The sequence below is a fragment of the Mobula birostris genome, chromosome 17 (assembly GCF_030028105.1).
Source record: "Mobula birostris isolate sMobBir1 chromosome 17, sMobBir1.hap1, whole genome shotgun sequence".
In the NCBI taxonomy this organism is placed as follows: domain Eukaryota; kingdom Metazoa; phylum Chordata; class Chondrichthyes; order Myliobatiformes; family Myliobatidae; genus Mobula; species Mobula birostris.
Genome location: NC_092386.1, coordinates 48269050 through 48290558, shown reverse-complemented (window position 1 = coordinate 48290558; position 21509 = coordinate 48269050). Strand labels below are relative to the sequence as shown.

Genomic DNA, 21509 nt, shown 5'->3' with positions numbered 1-21509 from the left:
TTTCTTTCAGGCATTGTAGCATTTCATTAAGTTTATGTGTATAAACATTTTGTTTTATATAAATGTTTGTTGTGTTTTATAGTTTCAATGTTATTTGGGTATATTTCTATGAAGTATTAAATATTGTCTCGTATACAGTCCAAACATATACCCCAATAACCCGCTCTTTTGTGTAGTATATCATCCAAACAATTCCAGAAGAAAAGAAGTAATTTGAACATTGCAAGTGTAATATAAAATTAATTAGACTCTGAACAAGTTGACCTGTGCACGAAAAATAGAAAGATTTTGCTCTTCTTACTGTATAAGTAGCACTAATTCAACTCTCTGTATTGAATTAGTGCTGATTATCACCTACAATTAGAAATAAAATAGGCTGCTCTGTTCATGTGTACACATATGGATTGTCCAATGATTTGTGGTCAGTAACTTACCATCATTTTTATTTGAATGATTTCTCTTAGGTTTCAGACATCTCATACCCACCACATATGCGATGAAAGAATTTGTTTTGACTGCTATAATAACAAAAAAGGTTACTGTGTATAAGGTAGCAGTGGATCTGATAGAACAGTGAGCAAGGAGGGAAGAGTTCAAACGTGTTATTCACATACTTGAAAAGCCAAGAAGACTGAATGGTAATTCATTGCTTTATAATAGCAAGTCTATTGTGGGAGGAAAAAACTGATGCAATCTGCTTAGAGGATAAGATCTAGAAAAGATGAGTCAGCAAAATGCTTCATGCACCTGAGATTCAAAGTTAAACACATAACATCATTCATGATTGTTAATGTTATTGGCCAATTGTGGTAGCCCGGACTTAAAATATTATTATAAAGTAACTGATACAGTTCCCAGTTGTAGTTTTTAATTTTCTGCTGTCCATTCTATGGTAAAAAATTGGTTATTCAGAACTCCACAAGATGGTTGGTTCCACTAACCAGCATTACAGAGGGAGGGTCAGTGACAAGGGCAATGGGCAATGTAAGCAGGCAGGTAGACGGAGATGATAGGTCAAGACATGAGCCAGGCCACGGAGAGGGCTATGCAATGGGGTGGGCTAGGCTGAAAGAATGGCATGGCCAAGGGAGGGGCAATGATGATTGAGGGTCAATATTGAGAAGCAGACTATGGGAAGGGCTGGCTTAAGAAGAGGGTAAGCGCAGGAATGGGGTTGCCAAGGGAGGGGAAGTGATAACGATAGGGCTGAGCAACTTAGGCAAAAGGCCAGGCCAAGGGATGAGCCAGACTGTGAGGAGGACCAGGCAGACTTGGAGGTAGGCTCCGGGGAGTGGTGGTGCCAAGGGAGGGGCAAAGTAGTCAGAAGTTCAAAGCAAGAGATGGGGGAAGGTCCAGTCAGTCAGAGTGGGTTACCTTGGAGACAGTGCGAAGCAGGGAGGGGCTGAGGAGTCAGCCTGAGGTTGGTTTCGAGGGAAAGCCGGGGCTGAGGGGGGTGCTGGACAAATGGTGGGGGCTGTTCTCAAAGAGGAGCCCTGCCAAGGGAAGGGTTTGGGTGGAGCGGGGCCAGGCCAAGTGAAGAACCTGAACAGATGAAGCCTGAGGCTGGAAGGGAGTCGTGCCAAAGCAGGGTTCGCATTGCGGGAGCACCCAGGCCAAATCTGATCAATGTGCACCTGTCACATCTGGTGTATGCTGAATAACAGAGCTTCTGCTGTAATTGGTTAAACTACAGAGTTTATCTTGTTCAAATGTCATTTGCACTTTTAGCTAAGCCTCAAAGGTCACAATTATTAAATAAAGCACCGTTATGTCTCCAGCACCAGAATTATATGGACACGTCATGAAAAAGTACAGAAATAAAACTGTGCCTGCAGGGTGCAGTGGACACAGGAGCTTGCCAGGACGGGAAAATTGTAGCCTTGAGGAAAGATCTGTTCAGTTACTTTGCAATAGAGGAGACTGTGGGGAGACTTAACTGGGGTGTGCAAAACATAAAGGCCCTAGACAGAATAAATAGGAAGGAGCTATTCCTTTGGCAGAGGATTTAAAACAAGGATGTAAAGTAATTAGCAAAAGTATTAAAAGGGAGATGAGAGAAATAAGCTATTTCAGTTAGAGAGTGGTAGAGGGTGTGGATGTGCACTCAAAGAGATGTGACTGGCACAGTTGCAGATCAAGTCCTGGCCAGTGGGGAGTAGCCCAGCTGGGTTGAGCGGCCTCTTTCTGTGTACAAATTTTCTAGGATGCCGCGTGAATGTAGTCTGTTGATTTAGTTTTTAATCTTCCAATACTCCCTATAAATCTATACTTGGTGCATTCTACACACAACTCCTCTCTCTCTCCAAGTGCCTAAAAGAAACTTTGGAGTATGTTGTGAGGAATCAACGACACAAACTCAATGTCTAACTGCTGTTCACTTTTTATAGCTGCATCAACATCCACAAAGAAAAAGCATATGCAGTGAATTCTGATAGATTGGTCCATCAGTTAATTTGGGATAACTCTCAAAGAGCAAAAACTAATTGAGAAAATACCCGGGATTCCCTTTGTTTATCTGGGACACCATGCCACTTAAATAGGACAGGAGACAATTGCCAAACAGGTTCTCATTGGCGTCAGTCGCATGAACTTGTGCGGCTGTTAGACACCACACCATGCTTAGAGCAAATAGTTTTTAAATAGTGTCATTTGTATGTGTTCAAAAAGCAGTGGTTTTTACCACTGACAGATGGTGAGAAATAAGTAGTAAGACAATTCAGATTTGTTTTGCTCACTGAGGTTTCAGGCTTAGAGATGCCGGAAATGGCCGAGGGTGAAAACAAAACAATTTTACTGCTTTAACAAGTAGGGACTACGAATAATTTGAGGGCATCATCAATCATCTTGACTGTTACAATGAAAAGGAATATTTGGAGGATACAATCATCAGAAGATTGTATGAAGGCAGTCCATTATCTGTATTAGGTGTCTGCTCAAATTTTGTCCATCGACAGTCAATCAAAAGAGCACGGCAACATGTTGGTTGTCCGTCATACCCAATGATCACAGTGATACCTGTGTATGAGACTTTTCAAAGTGGAAAAGCCGTGGCACTGGACTTAGCTTTGGACGTCTGTGTCCAGTGACACAAGTAGTCATCACAAACTAGGGTCTTCCTTGGTTGAAGTGGATGACCCTGACTTCCTCTGTGCCTTATCATGCCCTTTGCTCTCCACAAAGCATTGCAGAACCACCTTCTTGGCTACTGGATCTCACTGTTGTTCTCACCCATCCAACCTGCCGGAACTGCCTTCACATGCTAGGACAGGCGTGTCCCTTTTTCACTGGGGTATGAGGCCCGCCAGATGCCCTCAGCTGGTTTAGCCCACCTGTTGAAGCAGTGTCCCAGGGTATGGCTGCTATCGCATGCAAATAGCTACTTGGGGACACAGATGAGAGCGGAATATCTGGTGGACACCAATGGTGAGTGTGTTGCCTCAGAAGGGACATGACAAGCCCCTTCACCAGATTTGCTACCCCTCCTTCGACACCTCAAATATGACATCATGCACTGGATGAATTCTTCCCTTGATAAATATTAGGAACTAATACACATTTTATAGTACTTTAATAGCATTGGTAGTGTTCTAATTTGTTCTGCATTTAATTTAAATACAGAATTTGTAATTCATTTAAATGATAGTTTGTCTTTTTAATACCTTTTTAACTATTTACATGAAACTTCCACTAATTGGGGCAGCTGTTTAATTGAGCCAAAACGTACTGGTCTCAATCTGCCACAATTAACTGGAATCCACTGTATTCCCAGGATAGAACTTTGCTTAAAAAGCTGTGTGCAAATATAATAACTTTATTTACTGCAAAGATTATTTAAGTCTGGAGTTTTGATAAAATTTTTAGTTTCATTGACAGAGCTATTTGAAAACAAAAGAGCTGCTTTTAAATATTTAATAAGTACTTGTAAACTTATAAGTAAATGACATTTAGTTCAAATTTAATAAATCATTGTTTAGCTCATTATTGGCACAATTCCTCTATAATATATAGAGGGTTAGTGTCTGCCTAGCACAATGGAATCACAGTCTTCTCTTATACTTGAAAGAGGCTGCATTGCATGACTCAGAGGAAAGTTATAAATTGCTGATTCCAGTATTTTATGCAAGACTAGTAATAACTTTTTAACATTGTTTAATTCATTTTTTCATTTAAAAGTTCTGGAAAATAGAAGCACAAATCTATATAAATTCAAGCTGAAATACTACATTTTATAGCTGTTCATTTCAAAGTTTAAAGTAAACTTATTATCAAAGTACATATACATCACCATATACAAACCTGAGATTCATTTTCTTGTGGACGTACACAGTAAATCTGAGAAGCACAATAAAATCAATGAAAGACCGTACCCAACAAGATGGACAAACAACAATGTGCAAAAGATAATATACTGTGCAAATACAAAAGAAAAAAAATACATAATTAAGCAATAAATATCAAGAACATGAGATGAAGAGTCCTTGAAAGTGAGTCCATAGGTTGTAGGAACATTTCATTGATGGGGCAAGTGAAGTTACCCCCTCTGGTTCAAGAGCCTGATGGTCGAGGGGTTACAACTGTTCCTGAACCTAGTGGTGTGGGTCCTGAGGCTCCTGTACCTTCTTCCTGGTGGCAGCAGCAAGAAGAGAGCTTGACCTGGATGATGGGGGTCCTTGATGATGGATGCAGCTTTCCAGCAGCAAAACTCTGAGTAGATGTGTAGATTTTCCATTCAAGGGCATTGGTGTTTCCATACCAGGCCATAATGCAACTAGTCAATATACTCACCACCACAAATCTACAGAAGTTTGTCAAATTGTTGGATGTCATGACAAACCTTCACAAATTACTAAGGAAGTAGAAGCCCCACTGTGCTTTCTTCGTAATGGCATTTATGTGCTGGACCTCTGAAATGATAACACTGAGGAATTTAAAGTTGCTGACCCTCTCCACCTCTGATCCCTTTATGAGGACTGGCTTTCCTTTCCTCTAAAGATACAGCTACAATTTATCTGGCAATTTGTTTATTGATTTAAACAATATCGTTTGCAGTCCTTGTATCCCAGTCTTCAGTAGTAGATGGAAGAAATGTGTTTATTTTTCACCCTACTGTCATATTGCACAAGGAATATACAGAGTCACAGAGCCACAGAGCCATGCAGAATAGAAACCAACACTTTGGATCAACATGTCCATGGTTAGCCATCAAGTAGCCATCCATAGTAATTCCATTTGCCAGCGGCTGGTTGGTAGCTTTTAAGACTTGGTGAGTCTAGATCGAGATATTTCTTTCTTTCCAGTATTTTTATTAAATTATATATAAGAATACAGGAAAAAATATATATGTCAATACATTAAACTAAATCGCATATGCACGGAGGACTATGTGTCTCGCAAGACGATCCGGGTATTCCCTAACCGGAAACCTTGGATGAATTATGAGGTCAGTCCCTTTTAAAGGCTAGAGCTGTGGCTTTTAGGTCCGGGGATACCAGTCGCTACATGGAATCCTGGAGTGAGCTCCGGAAAGCCATTAAGGGTGCCAAGAGGCAATATCGAACCACATTGGAAGCCCAGGCTAACCAGAGGGATGCCAGTAGACTATGGCAGGGTCTAAATGAGATGATTGGGTGCAAAGAAAAGGCTGGGAATATCAATAACTGTGGCGCTTCTCTTCCTGATGAACTTAACGTATTCTACGCAAGATTCGAACAGAAGAGGAGCGTCCCGCTCCCTCCAAATGAACCGGACCTGGTGGCATCGAGATTCATCGTCACCGAGGAGGATGTTAAAAGGGCCTTCCTGAAGACAAATCCAAGGAAGGCGATGGGCCCAGTTGGCGTCCCGGGTCGGGTTCTCCGGGCCTGTGCAAGTGAGCTAGCTGGAGTGTTTGCTGACATCCTCAACTGCTCCTTGCTTCAGTCTCAGATCCCCTCGTGTTTTAAGAAGGCAACGATAATCCCAGCGCCAAAGAAGAGCAAGGTGGCATGCCTGAATGACTATCAACCTGTGGCTTTGACATCAATTGCTATGAAGTGTTTCGAGCGATTGGTTATGGCACACATCAACCACAGCCTACCGGTCAACCTCGACGCTTTGCAATTCGCCTACCGGAGCAACAGGTCAACAGCAGATGCCATCTCTCTGGCCCTACATCCACCTTAGAACACCTGGAGAATAAAGATGTATACGTACGGCTCCTTTTCATTGACTACAGCTCTGCCTTTAATACCATCATTCCAAATAAACTGATTCCTAAACTTCGGAACCTGGGCCTTAGCACTCAGATCTGCAGCTGGACCTTCAACTTCCTCACAGACAGGACCCAGGCTGTAAAAATAGGGGACAAGCTGTCCTCTACAATCACTCTGAGCACCGGTGCCCCACAAGGCTGTGTACTCAGCCCCCTGCTGTACTCACTGTACACCCATGATTGTGTAGCCAAGTTTCCATCAAACTCAATATATGAGTTTGCTGATGACACAAAAATTGTAGGCCGTATCTCGGGTAATGATGAGTTTGAGTACAGAGAGGAAATTAAGAACCTGGTGGCATGGTGCGAAGACAATAACCTATCCCTCAACGTCAGCAAGACGAAGGAATTGGCTGTTGACTTCAGAAGGAGCAGCGCACCGCACGACCCAATTTACATCGGTGGTGCGCAAGTGGAACAGGTCAAAAGCTTTAAGTTCCTCAGGGTCAATATCACAAATAACCTGACTTGGTCCAACCAAGCAGCTTCCACTTCCAAGAAGGCCCACCAGCGCCTTTACTTCCTCAGAAAGCTAAAGAAATTTGGCCTGTCCCATAAAACCCTCATTAATTTTTATAGATGCACTGTAGAAAGCATTCTTCTAGGGTGCATCACAACCTGGTATGGAAGTTGTCCTGTCCAAGACTGAAAGAAGCTGCAGAAGATCGTAATCACAGCACAGCACATCACACAAACCAATCTTCCGTCCTTGGACTCACTTTACACTGCACGCTGTCAGAGCAATGCTGCCAGGATAATCAAGGACACGACCCACCCAGCCAACACACTTTTCATCCCTCTTCCCTCCGGGAGAAGGCTCAGAAGCTTGAAGACTCGTACGGCCAGATTTGGGAATAGCTTCTTTCCAACTGTGATAAGACTGCTGAATGGATCCTGACCCGGATCTGGGCCGTACCCTCTAAATATCCGGACCTGCCTCTCGGGTTTTTTTGCACTACCTTACTTTCCATTTTTCTATTTTCTATTTATGATTTATAATTTAAATTTTTAATATTTACTGATTTTTACTATTCTTAATATTTAATATTTGTAATCCAGGGAGCAGGAAGTGCAGAATCAAATATTGCTGTGATGATTGTACGTTCTAGTATCAATTGTTTGGCGACAATAAAGTATAAAGTATAAAGACTCCTTACCCTATATTCGTACAAATCAATTAGTTTGTAACATTGAAAAATAGTAACTTTTTTATATTAAAAAAATCTAACCCACTACCAAGACCGAAGCTGATTAATAGAAAAAAAAGATGGTTAATCATCTGTGCTTTAACAGCAAATCAAAAGTTTTGAAAATAATTCAGAAAGGGTCCCCACAATGTTTGAAAGTCTTGATTAGATTCAAGGATTGAACATTGAATCTTCTCTAAGTTTAAACATCTAGATATTTCATAAATGTTGTGAGAGTAACTGCCTCCACCATTCCGTTAAACGGTTGTTCAAGAATGCAATTACCATTTGGGTGAAAAATTCTTCTTCAGATTCCTTCTGAAGCTTATCTCCCTACCCTAAACCTAAGCTCTTGCTCTCTGCCCAGGATTAATATCTACCCTCTCAGTACCATTGATAATTTTGAATACCTCTGTCCTGTCATGCCCCCCCCGCCCCCTCTAGTCCAAGGAAAACAAGCCAGATTAGCCATTCCCCCCTCGTAACTGACACACTTCTTCCTGGGTGACATCATGGTGCATCTCAGTTGCACCCACTCAAGCTGACTCAATCACATCCTTCCTACAAAGTGACAACCAAACCTGCATGCTGTACTCCAGCTGTGGCCGAACTAATGCTTTACAAAGTTTGTTCCATTACCTCCCTGCTCACATTCCCTGCCCCAAATTAACCATGTTTATCCAGTTTGTATCACTGCACCATATTATTATTCTGCATTCTCTACTTGAAAACCCTATAGAAAGGCAGCACCATAACTTAGAAAATGTATGAAGGGCATTCTCCAACCTTATGCAATTTTGCTGTTGGACATATTTTTGAATAGCTTCTACTTATTTTAAGTGGTTGAACTATGCATGTGTATAAAAAAGTTTCAATCTCAAGCATGTACATCCTATGATTTTGAAACATCTCTGAATCCATAATAAAAGGGTTTGATCTGCCAGACACCAAATACTAAAACAGTGGAAAGTTACTATAAAAATAAAACACTAGTTTCTATTTGATTATCAACACATTCACAGTAAGAAAAAGATAAAAAAGATCAATCTGACCATTTATTATCCGGAAACCATTAATTAGATCACAGGAGCCATGTTTTTCCTTCATATACTTTTGCAATACAGCTCGAGAAAACCGTAATCCACTCAATACTCTATTCATTTCTTGCCAATAAGGTATCACACAACAAACAAATTGTATTCTTTACTAGACTTACTGTGTGTCTCAGAGTTATATGCCCAGTTGTTGCTGAGCAGAGCATTGTATTGTTCTGATGTAATCTGATAGCCTTGCCAATTCAGATTCTGAATTTAAGCAACTTGAGTTACTGTGTCTCTGTTTTCCTGGTTTCTTGTCGTGTAGTTTGTTTAAATACTCAGAACATCCTAATGTTTAAAAAGCATCCAATATTTTGCGGTGAAAACAAGCCCAAGGCGTCAGCTGGAACAAATAGAGAATCGTGGTCACAGAAGAAGCAGCAGAGAAAAACAATTCTTTGGCCCACCAGCTCCATGCTGGTTTTCTTTAATCCTATATTAATCCATTTTAGTATATACACTCCACATTCTCAACAACTGTCCTTCGATCCTACCATTCTTCCACACACCAGGGGCAAATTACAGTGACAATTTAGTCATACAACGCACAGTTTTGCTATTGGAAGGAATCTAGTCCACCCATGCAGTTACAGGGAGAACGTTCAGACTCCACAGAGACAGCCCCTCAGGTCAGGATTTAACCCAAATCTCTCTCCAGCACAATGAAGCAGTTACTCTGCTCACTACCCCAACCGCACTGCCAGAAGAATCAAATGGCTAAACAGTTTGGAGAAGAAACCAGCATGGATACTATAGAAAGAGTACAGAGGAGATTTACAAGGATGTTCCCTGGATTGGAGAACGTACCTTATGAGAATAGGTTGAATGAACTTGGCCTTTTCTCCTTGGAGCGATGGAGGATGAGAGGTGACCTGATAGAGGTGTATAAGATGATGAGAGGCATTGATCGTGTGGATAGTCAGAGGCTTTTTCCCAGGGCTGAAATGGCTAACACGAGGGGCATAGTTTTAAGGTGCTTGGAAGTAGATTCAAAGGGAAATGTGAGAGGTAAGTTTTTCACACAGAGAGTGGTGGGTGTATGGAATGCACTGCCAGTGACAGTGGTAGAGGTGGATACAATGGGTTCTTTTAAGAGACTCTTAGATAGGTACATGGATCTTAGAAAAATAGAGTGCTATGTGGTAGGGAAACTCTAGGTAGTTTCTAGAATAGGTTACGTGGTCGGCACAACATTGTGGGCCGAAAGGCCTGTAATGTGCTCTAGATTTCGATGTTGTATGTTCAATAAATTTAATCATGCAGCCATTTCCTAATCATATCCCTTCCTTCATAAAAACATTTAGAAGTCCAGTATCTATGGGTTCATGTCAGACTTTTGCAGTGTTGGAACTTACTGCTTGGTAGCTTTTACCTTAACAGGTTTTTCCATTTCATCTGAGCTTTGCTGGAGATGCAGAAAGAACATTTTCATGCAGAGATGAACTACACGTGCATGTAACAAGAGTGTCTTGGACTTCCAGGTGGTCCACAGCAGGGGTGATTGATAAGTTCATGGCCTAAGGTAGAAGAAGATGAGTTATACAGCTGTTGTTACATTCACGTGTAGTTCAACTCTGAGTGAAATGCAGAAAGCTTGAAGTTAGTAACTCACCTCCTTCTACCTTAAGCCACAAACTTATCAATCACCACTGCTGTGGACCACTGCTGGAGGTCCAAGATGCCGACTTCTACAAAGAAGGGATCCGTATGCTCCACAACCGCTGGACTAAGTGTGCAAATGTAGCAAAAAATAAATGTTCTAGGTTTTCTAAAACTGACTCCTTCTACCTTAGGTCACGAACTTATCAATCACCCCCGTAAATATATTTTGTATACTACATGGTAGGGTACTTTATTTAATCATGATAAGAACTTGTAACTCATTGATTCAATAGGTTCAATAGGTACATTTAATATCAGAGAAACGTATACAATATATATCCTGAAATTCTTTTTCTTCACAAACATCCGCAAAAACAGAGGATTGCCCCGAAGAATGAATGACAGTTAAATGTTACAACCCCAAAGCCCCCCAACTCCCCCCTCCCACACATAAGCAGCAGCAAAGCAACGACAACCCCCCCCCACTAGCGAAAAAAGCTTCAGCACCCCCCACTGAGCACTCACACGTGCAGCAAAGCATCAATAAAGACACGGCACATACACAAGGAATTCTGCAGATGCTGGAAATTCAAGCAACACACATCAAATTTGCTGGTGAATGCAGCAGGCCAGGCAGCATCTCTTGGAAGAGGTACAGTCGACGTCTCAGCCTGTAATGTCAACAATAAAGACGCAGGCTTGCAATACCCCAAAGACTACTCATTCACCCAGTATTCGACATACCACAGGCTCTCTCTCTCTCCCTAATAAGGGTAAAAGAGGTGTCCCCATTTCCATTACTCTTCCCATTACTATGGCAATGTTTTTTTCTAATTTTTTGCATTAATACAGATATATATTATATTGTGCTTTTGTTATATTCAATTGACTGTACATATGCAAAATGGAACTCTACAACATGTTTAAAGATTAGGATTTTATCTACTTGAGCAGGAGATTAGTTGAAAAGGTTGAATAGGTCTTCCTCTTAGCTGGAAGAATGATGTCGATGACAGTATCAACAAATGAGGTGAGGCAGGGAAATGGGTAAGGTTGTAAAGTGGGATGACCAGCGGATTACAGAGCAAAAGTTTGTCAGTTAAATTTTCATATTGATGAAATCATTGTTCAACTAGCTATGTTGCACATTCAGCTGGTATGCGTGTGTTGCTTTGTTTCCTGCTGAATTATATTGTACAAGGTACAATTTGATAAATTCCTAGAAACAAGGACTGACAAGTTCTCCCAAAGTGTAGATTTTATGTTTGGGTGACATAAAGCTAATGCAATATTCATGAGGGATTTTATTTATGGGCTGGATCAAGACAAATCATCAGTCCTAGTGTAGAAGATAAAAGCGTACAAAATTTGAGAGATGTTTTCCTATATCAATATATTAAGAAGCTGTTGAGGGATCAGATTATTTTAGATCTAGCAGTATGAAAACAAGAAGGGTTAATTAAATGCCATTCAGCAAAAAGTGATCGTATTTAACAATCAGTAGTGAGTTAGTTCAATGCAAGATCAAGATCTTAAAAGAAACGAGTTAATAGCCTTTATTGCAAGCTCGAAAGTAGAGTTATTTCTGCAATTGTAAGGTCCCACATAGGAGATTAGTGGGCAAAATTAGAGCACATGGTATTGGGGGTAGGGTACTGACATGGATAGAAAATTGGTTGGCAGACAGGAAACAAAGAGTAGGGATTAATGGGTCCTTTTTAGAATGGCAGGCGGTGACTAGTGGGGTACCGCAAGGCTCGGTGCTGGGACCGCAGCTATTTACAATATACATTAGTGATTTAGATGAAGGGATTAAAAGTAACATTAGCAAAGTTGCAGATGACACAAAGCTGGGTGGCAGTGTGAAATGTGCGGAGGATGTTGAGATAATGCAGGATGAGTTGGACAGGTTGGGTGAGTGGGCAGATGCATGGCAGATGCAGTTTAATGTGGATAAATGTGAGGTTATCCACTTTGGTGGCAAGAACAGGAAGGCAGATTACTACTTGAATGGTGTCAAGTTAGGAAAAGGGGAAGTACAATGAGATCTAGGTGTCCTTGTTCATCAGTCACTGAAAGTAAGCATGCAGGTACAGCAGGCAGTGAAGAAAGCTAATGGCATGTTGGCCTTCATAACAAGGGGAGTTGAGTATAGGAGCAAAGAGGTCCTTCTGCAGTTGTACAGGGCCCTGGTGAGACCACATCTGGAGTATTGTGTACAGTTTTGGTCTCCAAATTTGAGGAAGGACATTCTTGCTATTGAGGGAATGCAGCGGAGGTACACGAGGTTAATTCCCGGGATGGTGGGACTGTCATATGTTGAAAGATTGGAGCGACTGGTCTTGTATACACTGGAATCTAGAAGGATGAGAGGGGATCTGATTGAAACATATAAGATTATTAAGGGATTGGACACACTAGAGGCAGGAAACATGTTTCCAATGTTGGGGGAGTCCAGAACCACAGGCCACAATTTGAGAATAAGGGGTAGGCCATTTTGAATTGAGTTGAGGAAAAACTTTTTCACCCAGGAAGCTGTGGATCTGTGGAATGCTCTGCCTCAGAAGGCAGTAGAGGCCAATTCTCTGGATTCTTCAAGAAAGAGTTAGATAGAGCTCTTAATGATAGCAGAGTCAAGGGATATGGGGGGAAGGCAGGAAAAGGGTACTGATTGTGGACGATCAGCCATGATCACAGTGAATGGCGGTGCTGGCTCAAAGGGCCGAATGGCCTACTCCTGCACCTATTGTCTATTGTACTGTGCCCAGGTAAAATGCATCTGGAGTATTGTGAAATAATCTGGACTCCCTACCATAGGCACAACGTTCTTGTAATAGAGGGGGTACAGATTGATTCTTGGTAGTATCCTATGAGGCAGACGAATGCTGTATTCCTTTGAATATATAATATTCAAAATAATCACTACAAAACAAATTATCTTGTTATTCAAAATTATTCATGGGCAGTACTTCCCCTGGCTATGTCCAGATTCAGTAGTTAAAAATCTCGAAATAATTAGCCATTCAAGAGATATCTTCAGCCAGGTGGTTATGAGTCTCTACCCAAAGAGGATTATAATGGTTCAGTTTCTGAATGCACTCAAGACTGAAACTGGATTTTAAGGGGTTCAGCCGGAAATGTGATAGAGAGGTAGATCAGGCATGACCCATTTATGTGTAATGGACAAATACCAACTAACAAGTTTTATTACATAAGTAATAAAAATAATTGTCTTTGTAAAGACAAGAATAGAAAGCTGAGATGCATGTTCTGAGTCGTGTCTATTTCAATGCACAGAATTCAATGCACAGGTAAGGCAGATGAGCATGGATCAACATGTGGAATTATGATATTGTAGTCACCGTTGAGAGGCAGGGAAGGACTGGTAGCTCAGTGTTCTGAGATTCCTTAGTTTTAGACATGATAGAAGGGAAGGCAGAAAAAGGAGAGGAGTGGCAATAAAGGGAGAGAGGTGGCATTACTAGTCAGGGAAAATGTTATGGCAGTGCTCACACAGGACAGACTGGAGGGCGTGTCTACCTAAAATACATGGGTGGAACTGAGGAATAAGAAAGGTATGGGATTAATTCTAGACCACCCAATAGTCAGCAAGATATAAAAGAGGAAATTCATAGAGAGATAGCAGACAGCTGCAAGAAAAAAAAATAGTCGGTGATTTTAATTTTTCACATATTGATTGGGACACTCATGCTGTAAAAAAGGATTGATGGGATAGAGTTTGTCAAGTATGTTTAGGAATATTTCCTCAATCAATATATAGAGGTAACAACTAGTGATACTGGATCTCCTATTAGGGAACGAAACAGGGCAAATGTCAGAAGTGTGTGTAGGAAACATGTTTGGAACCAATGATCATAATTCTATTAGTTTAAGGATAATTATGGAGAAGGATAGGACTAGTCCTTCAGTTGAAATTGTAACTTGGAGAAAGGCCAGTTTTGATGGTATCAGAAAGGATCTGGCAGGTGTGGATTGGGATAGGTTGTTTTCTGGCAAAGGAATGTTTGGTAAGTTGGAGGCCTTCAAAAGTGAAATATTGAGAGTATAGAGTTTGTTTGTTTCTGTTAGACAAAAACGCATGTCTAACAGCTATAGGGAACCTTGACTTTTAAGGAACATTGAGAACCTAGTTAAAGATCAGGATGTTCATAGCAGCTATAGGCAGTGAGTAACAAAGGAAGCACTTGAGAACTATAAGAAATGCAGGAGAGCACTTAAAAAGGAAATCAAGAGGGCTAAAGGAAGGCATAAAATTGCTTTGGCAGGTAAGGTGAAGGAGAATCGCAAGGGCTTCCACAGATACATTAAGAGCAAAAGGAGAGCCAGGACAAAATTGGTCTTCTCTGCATAGAGCTGAACAAGATGGAGAAGATCCTAAATGGATTTTCTACATCTGTATTTATTCAGGAGATGGACATATAGTCTATAGAACTGAGGTAAAACAGTAGGAAGTCATGGATAATACCTAGATTACAGAAAGGATGTTTGCTGTCTTAAGACAAATCAGGTTGGGTAAATCACCAGTGCCTGACAAGGTGTACCCTCAGACCTTGTGGGAGACTAGTTAAGAAATTGCATGGGTCCTGGCAGAGGTATTTAAAACATCCTTAACGCAGGTAAGTGTCAGAGGACTAGAGGATAGCTCAAAATGCTCTATTGTTCAAAACAGACTAAGAATTAACCAGGAAATTATAGGCTGGTGAGCCTGACATCAATAGTGGGTAAATTATTGGAATGCATTCTAAGGAGCAGGATATATAAGAACTTGGATACACAGGACTTGATTAGGAATAGTCAATTAGCTCCATGATGGACACTAGTCTCCATAGTATCTTGGTCATCTTCAAGGAACGATGCCTCAAAAAGGCTGCATCCATCATTAGAGACCCACATCACCCAGGTCATGCCTTGTTCTCACTTCTATCATCAGGAAGGAGGTACAGAAGCCTGGAGGCACACGCTCAACAATTCAGGAACAGCTTCTTCCCCTCTGCCACCCAGTTTCTAATTCGACATTGAACCCATGAAACTACCTCACAACTTTTTTATTTCTATTTTTGCACTATTTAATATACACTGTGTATTACTGTAATTCACATTTATTTCTATTATTGTGTATTGCATTGTACTGCTGCAACAAACTTAATGAATTTTATGATATATACCTGTGATATTAAACCTGACTCAACATGGCTTTGTGCACAGTGGGCTGCTTCTAGCCAACCTTATAGAGTTTTTGGGAGATTACCAGGAAATTTGATGAAGGCCGTGAACATGGACTTTAGCAAGGCCATTGACAGCCCTCATGGGAAGCTGTCCAAAAATCACAGTCACTTGGCATTCAGGATGATGTAGTAAATTGGATTTAACATTGGCTTCACAGAAGAATCAAGAGAGTGGTAGAAGATGGCAATGTCTCTGATAGTCTGCAACTAGTGGTATGCTGCAGGGATCAGTGTTGGGTCCATTGTTGTTTGTCATCTATATCAATGACATGGCCAATATTGTAGTAAACTGTTTCAACTAACTTGTGGATGACATCAAGACTGGAAGCATAGTGAACGGCAAGGAAGGGGACCAAAGCTTGCAGCTGGAAAAATTGGCTGATAGATGACGGATGGAATTTAATGCAGACAAGTGTGATGTGTTGCACTTTGAGAAGACTATCCAGCGTAGGACTTACATAGTGAACAATGGGGCATGGAAGAGAACAGAGGGATCTGGGAACACAGAACCATAACTTCCTGAGAGTGGTGTCACAGGTAGATAGGGTCATATGTCAAGAGCGAAGTGACAATTCTGAGTGAGGTTTGAGGCAACATTGGATTCACATTAACTCTGGCAGCATTTGCAAAATATTACTTCCTACAAAGTGAAACCCAATAGCGTGAATGGCAGTGATGCTTCACTAGCAGAACTCTACACCTTCTACGCCCACTTTGAAAGGGAGAATATAACTGCAGGTATGAAGATCCCAGCTGCACTCAGAGGCCATTGGTCTCGGAGGCCAATGTTAGGCTGTCTTTAAGGAGGGTGAACCCTCAGAAGGCAGCAGTACCCGACAAGGCACTGAAAACTTGTGCCAAACAACTGGCAGGAGTATTCAAGGACATTTTCAACCTCTCACTGCTCTGGTTGGAAGTTCCCACCTGCTTCAAAAAGGCAACAACTATACCAGTGCCTAAGAAAAGTAGGGTGAGGTACCTTAATGACTATCACCCAGTAGCACTCACATCTACGGTGATGCAATGCTTTGAGAGGTTGGTCATGGCTAGAATAAACTCCTACCTCAGGGAGGACATGGGCCCACAGCAATTTGCCTATTGCCACAATAAGTCTATGCCAATGCAATCTCAGTACTCTTTACATGGCCTTAGATCACCTGGACAATACAAACACCTATGTCAGGATCCTGTTCATTGACCATAGCTCAGTGTTTAACACCATCATTCCCACAATCCTGACCAGTAAGCTACAGAACCTGGACCTCTGTTCCTCCCTCTGCAGTTGGATCAACTTCCTAACTGGAAGACCACAATTTGTGTGCATTGGTGATAATAGCTTTACCTCACTGACGATCAACACTGGCACACCTCAGGGGTATGTGCTTAGCACACTGCTCTACTCCCTCTACATCCATGACTATGTGGCTAGGTATAACTCAAATACCATCTATACATTTGCTGATGATACAACCGTTGCTGATAGAATCTCAGATGGACGTGAGTGGGCATACAGGAAGGAGCGAGATATACCAACTAGTTGTTTGGTGTCACAGTAACAACCCTGCACTCAATTTCAGTAAGACCAAAAAGCTGATTGTGAACTTCAGGAACGGTAGGACAAGGGAACATGAACCAATCCTTATAGACAGATCAGAAGTAGAGAGAGTGCGCAATTTCAAAATGCTGGATGTCAAGATCTCTGATGATCTAACTTGTTCCCAACAAATCAATGTAGCTATAAAGGCAGCAAGGCTGCAGCTGTATTTCATTAGGAGTTTGAAGAGATTTGGCTTGTCAACTAAAACACTTGAAAACTTTTTATGTATGCACCATGGAGAGCATTCTGACAGGCTGCTTCCCTCTCTGGATTTTTTTTTTTGGGGGGGTAGGGGGGCACTACCACACAGGCCCAAAAGAAAACTACAGAAATTTGTGAAATTAGTCAGCCCCATTTTGGGTACTACCCTCTGTAGTACCCAAAGCATTTTCAAAGAGAGGTGTCTCAGAAAGGCAACATCCATTCTTAAGGACCCCCATCAGCCAGGATATGCTCTCTTCTCATTGTTACTATCAGGTAGGAGATACAGAAGCTTGAAGGCACACACTCAGTGATTCAGGAACAGCTTCTTCCCCTCTGCCATTTGTCCCATGCTCACCTCTTGCTGACATTGAACCTCTGAACACCTCATTTTTTTTTGAATACATTAAAAAGTGCAAAAGTAATCTATTTAATATGCTTACAGCAATTGACTTAGTAAGCATTCAGCATGGACTAGAAGGGGCCAGATGGCCTGTTTCTGTACTGTAATTGTTTGTATATATATATATATAGACACACACACACATAGCATTGAACTGCTGTGAAGTGAACACATTTTACAACCCTGCTGGTGATAATAAACCTGATTCTAAAGTGAGCTTTTGGCAAATAAATTGATTATTTGCATTGGGATGTTGTGTTGAATTGGTGAGGCTAAATCTAGAACATTATATGCAGTGCTGGTCACAAACTTACAGGAAAGACAGCCATCAGATTAAAGTACAGAAAACATTTACAAGGATGTTGCTGTGACTGGAGGACCTAGGTTACAAAGAAAGCTTGACTGGTTTAGACTTTATTCCCTGGAGTGTAGGAAAATGAGAGGGGAGGTTTGGAGATATACAGAATTAAGGGTAGAGAATAAATGTAGGTGTGTTCACCCCCCCCACCCAAATTGGGGGCTAGAAGTAGAGATCATAAGGGTGAAATGTTTAAGGGAAACAGAAGGTGTTAATTCATTACTGAGGGTGGTGTGAGTGTAGAATGAGCTGAAGTGGAGATGCAGGCTCAAGTACAACATTGAGCAGTCTGAATAAGAGCATGGGTGGGATAGTTGTGGGAAAGGTACAGGTCAATCAGTCTAGGCAGAATAACTTTAGCATGGACTAGATGGGCCAAAGAGCTTATTTCTGTGATGCAAAGCTCTGAGTACAATGACTCAGTGTTCAGAGCGTGTTTAGTGGAAAGCAGATAATCCCAAGTTAAATTCTATTGATTCTCCAGTGTGGCCAATAGTTACAATACCTACACTATCCTGGATTTGTTTGGTAATTATACTAATCAAGCAAAGCTTGCACTGCATTCAAAATTTAAAAATGCAAACTAGGGCCAAAAAAAAAAAAAAAAAATCAAGAACATAGCTTAAAGGGCAGGGCTAGTTCAAGTGAATTAGGAATGCTACCCTGGTTTCCTGCGAACCAACCAGCAGTGTTCTATTGAGTAGCTCCAGCAAACTTAGTTGGGAGCACAAAGGTTCTGCATTTGGTTTTGGGGAAAAATGTCTATTGATAGATCCCTTATGTCACAAGTACCCAAATGTGCATTGTAGTCAGAAAGGCATTTTTACTGTTGTAACATATCAAGCTCTAAATACTGCAACTCATTTCAACTTTAAATGGCAGAAGTCAACTATACTTGTTATAGAAGTTGCAACCAGGTAGTACCTTGCTACTTAATTAAGAGTTATAACCCATGTTGTTAATGCAGGTGGGTGACAATTTGATCCAATTTTATGGGTAAGCAGCACAACTGATTTTTTTTGCACTGTAACCACAATTCTATTAGGAAAAACAGACTGAACACTCATGTACTTTTAAGTATTTAATTTGTTACTTTACATGAAACAAAGTATACTTAAAGATTGCATCAAAGTTCAACTGCAAATGAGACCTTGGAAGTCCATTGTGGCAGTCAACATTAACTATTTCACAAGTGTACTTAGCATCAGACAGTCCTACACTCTAACCCGATGCAAACATTCATCCTTCAAGTTGCATAAACAGCTCTGCAGCATATGCAGAGATGCACAATATACTTCCATCTCCTTTTCACTGCTCCAGGTCCCAGCTGTTGTGCTCCACAGTCCGTTTTTACCAACCATTTGCAATCACCAGTCCTCATCACTACCTCTGCTTTCATCACCACAGCGTACTGGTCATCACATCGACGAGACTGGTCAGTTCACCAGTCTATTCTGTAGACCCACCAAATCACCATTTTTCCCTTAGAGACTTCAAAACACATTTCTAGCAACCAAAGTCTTTGCAACAACTTTCAACGTTCAGGAAAGGAGATGTTGGGGACCCATTGATTGGTGTAACGACTCTCTTCACAGAAGACACCAAGTTTTTCTAAAGCTGGATCTTTCCAGGAGTCTTGGCTTGGATTCTGAATACAATAAAAAGTAATGTTAAATGGGGTCAGACACCAAAGATATAGTTCAATTATCAAACAGTTCGAGGGTTAACACTAAAATTATGCAAAAGGCACTTACAGTGACGAGAATGCAGTGCATGTCTCTAGGCTCCTCATTGTCAGCACCGCTACCAACGATCTCGACCAGCCTCTGAATATCATTCACTCTCACTATGTTGATGTCATTATCGCAGCAAAATGCCTGAATTAAAGTGAAGTGGATTTGCAGAGCGATGTCACCTTCATCCTGTTCGTCGCTGGCAAGGAGGCAAAGCACTACGCTATCCGGGTCACTGCAAACAAAAACAGTCACGGTTACCCACCAAATCGCTCCCCAAGCACGATGAATATGACTGCATTTGCTGGGCTGGGGCACGGTGCATTTGGAAGAGGTAGCAAGAACTTACACATTCATGACTTTTGCAGATTCGTAGACTCCAACCGTCAAGCAATGCTGCCGTTGTGCTGAGCTCAGCAACTCCTCCAGGGCTTTGCCAGCAGCTTGCATCCTAAAAATCAGAAGAGGGGTAGAAACATGCGTTAAACCACCGAATAAACTCGCTCCAGGTACCAGCCCCGGGAGAGAGGGAGCAGCCGGCTGCGGCCACCCTCTCCCGCCGCAGTCCCGGGCTCGCCTCCCGCTGAGAGACGAGCAGTTTCGGCCGCCGCGTTCTTCAGCTGCTGCCGACTTTTCAAACGGAGCCAGAGCCGCACTCCCACCCCTCGCGCACTAACCGACACCGAGCACTCGAGTCGCCGGGATCCAGGCAACAGCCGCCCGCCCGCCCGCTCTCGGTACCCAAGCTCCGCACTCGTCTGCAGTAAATGCACCCGCCCCGTACCTTTCAGAGCTTTCCACTTGCTGCTCCTCAACTCCGTTGAATTCCTCGAGGGTCATGATTCTGTGTATTTAAAAGCAGAAGGACGCAAGGATCGCGGCGGGATTTAAAAGGCGAGACTGCACCAGCTACGTATAAAGTCCAATCCCCAGTCGGGCTCGCTCAGGCAGACTAGCCGCAGGCTCGCCCGCCGCCCCTCTTATACCGCGCACGCATTATGCGCGGCCCCCGCGCTGCCTGATTGGACCAGACAGCAAGCTCATTACTTATGCAGAACCGTTTCCCCACGTGGGGCAAAATCGGTTTCTAGTTGTTACTGGGGGAAACTAATGGGTGGAGATTGTTTTTCTTAGAAGAGTAATATATTACTAATTAAGCTGAGAGCCAAGTAGAAGTAGAAAATTGGGTAAAAGGTTGTATTACAGCAATAATAAATGCGCAGTTGCAAATTATGTATCCTTATTTTAACCAACTTTCTTTACATTTAAATGAAAATGAGCTACAATTAGCTGCTTGTAATTTTCTCCATATTTTTATTGATAATATAATGCAATAACTTGTCATTGTCGCAACAGATAAGGGGGGAAGCAAAGAAGTTTCTCTCTCTCTAGGGCAGTGCATGGCACACGCTGCTCATTATCATATCTAAAGGGAGCACAATAGAACTTGAAGCAGAGTTTGTGGCGTGTGGTAACATTACATACCCGGTCCGATGAACCTTTTTTCCCCCATTGAAACATTGCTACAGCTGCCACTTTAGTCGGACTGCTGTGTGTGTGGTGTGCGTTTGGGAGGGGGTGGAATGTGGTTAATGGTATAATTGGAGATGCACGGTCCCAATACTTAGTCAAAAAATCATCGCAGACATGAATCCACAACCTGGAAACACAATATTATTTATTTACTTTTTTGTTATTTGCACGATTTGTCTTGTTCTGTAGAGTGTTGTTTGTCAGCCTTTGTTATTCATAATTTGCCGTAAATTCTGTTGTGTATCCTGATTTTTCCGTAAATGCAAGCAAAATAATCTCAAGATGACATATACGTACTTTGA

The 21509-nt window shown here is 41.8% G+C and overlaps 1 protein-coding gene across 1 annotated transcript; it reads right to left on the bottom strand.

The window, feature by feature from the left end:
* Window positions 1-19009: 19009 nt before the first annotated feature.
* LOC140211414 (growth arrest and DNA damage-inducible protein GADD45 gamma-like) lies at window positions 19010-20641 on the bottom strand. The gene is made up of 4 exons (XM_072281095.1): window positions 20459-20641; window positions 20024-20125; window positions 19696-19909; window positions 19010-19589 (listed from the first exon to the last, which is right to left on the bottom strand). Exons 1-4 carry the CDS (start codon window positions 20512-20514, stop codon window positions 19476-19478), a joined length of 486 nt encoding a protein of 161 aa, XP_072137196.1. The 5' UTR covers window positions 20515-20641; the 3' UTR covers window positions 19010-19475.
* Window positions 20642-21509: the final 868 nt, after the last annotated feature.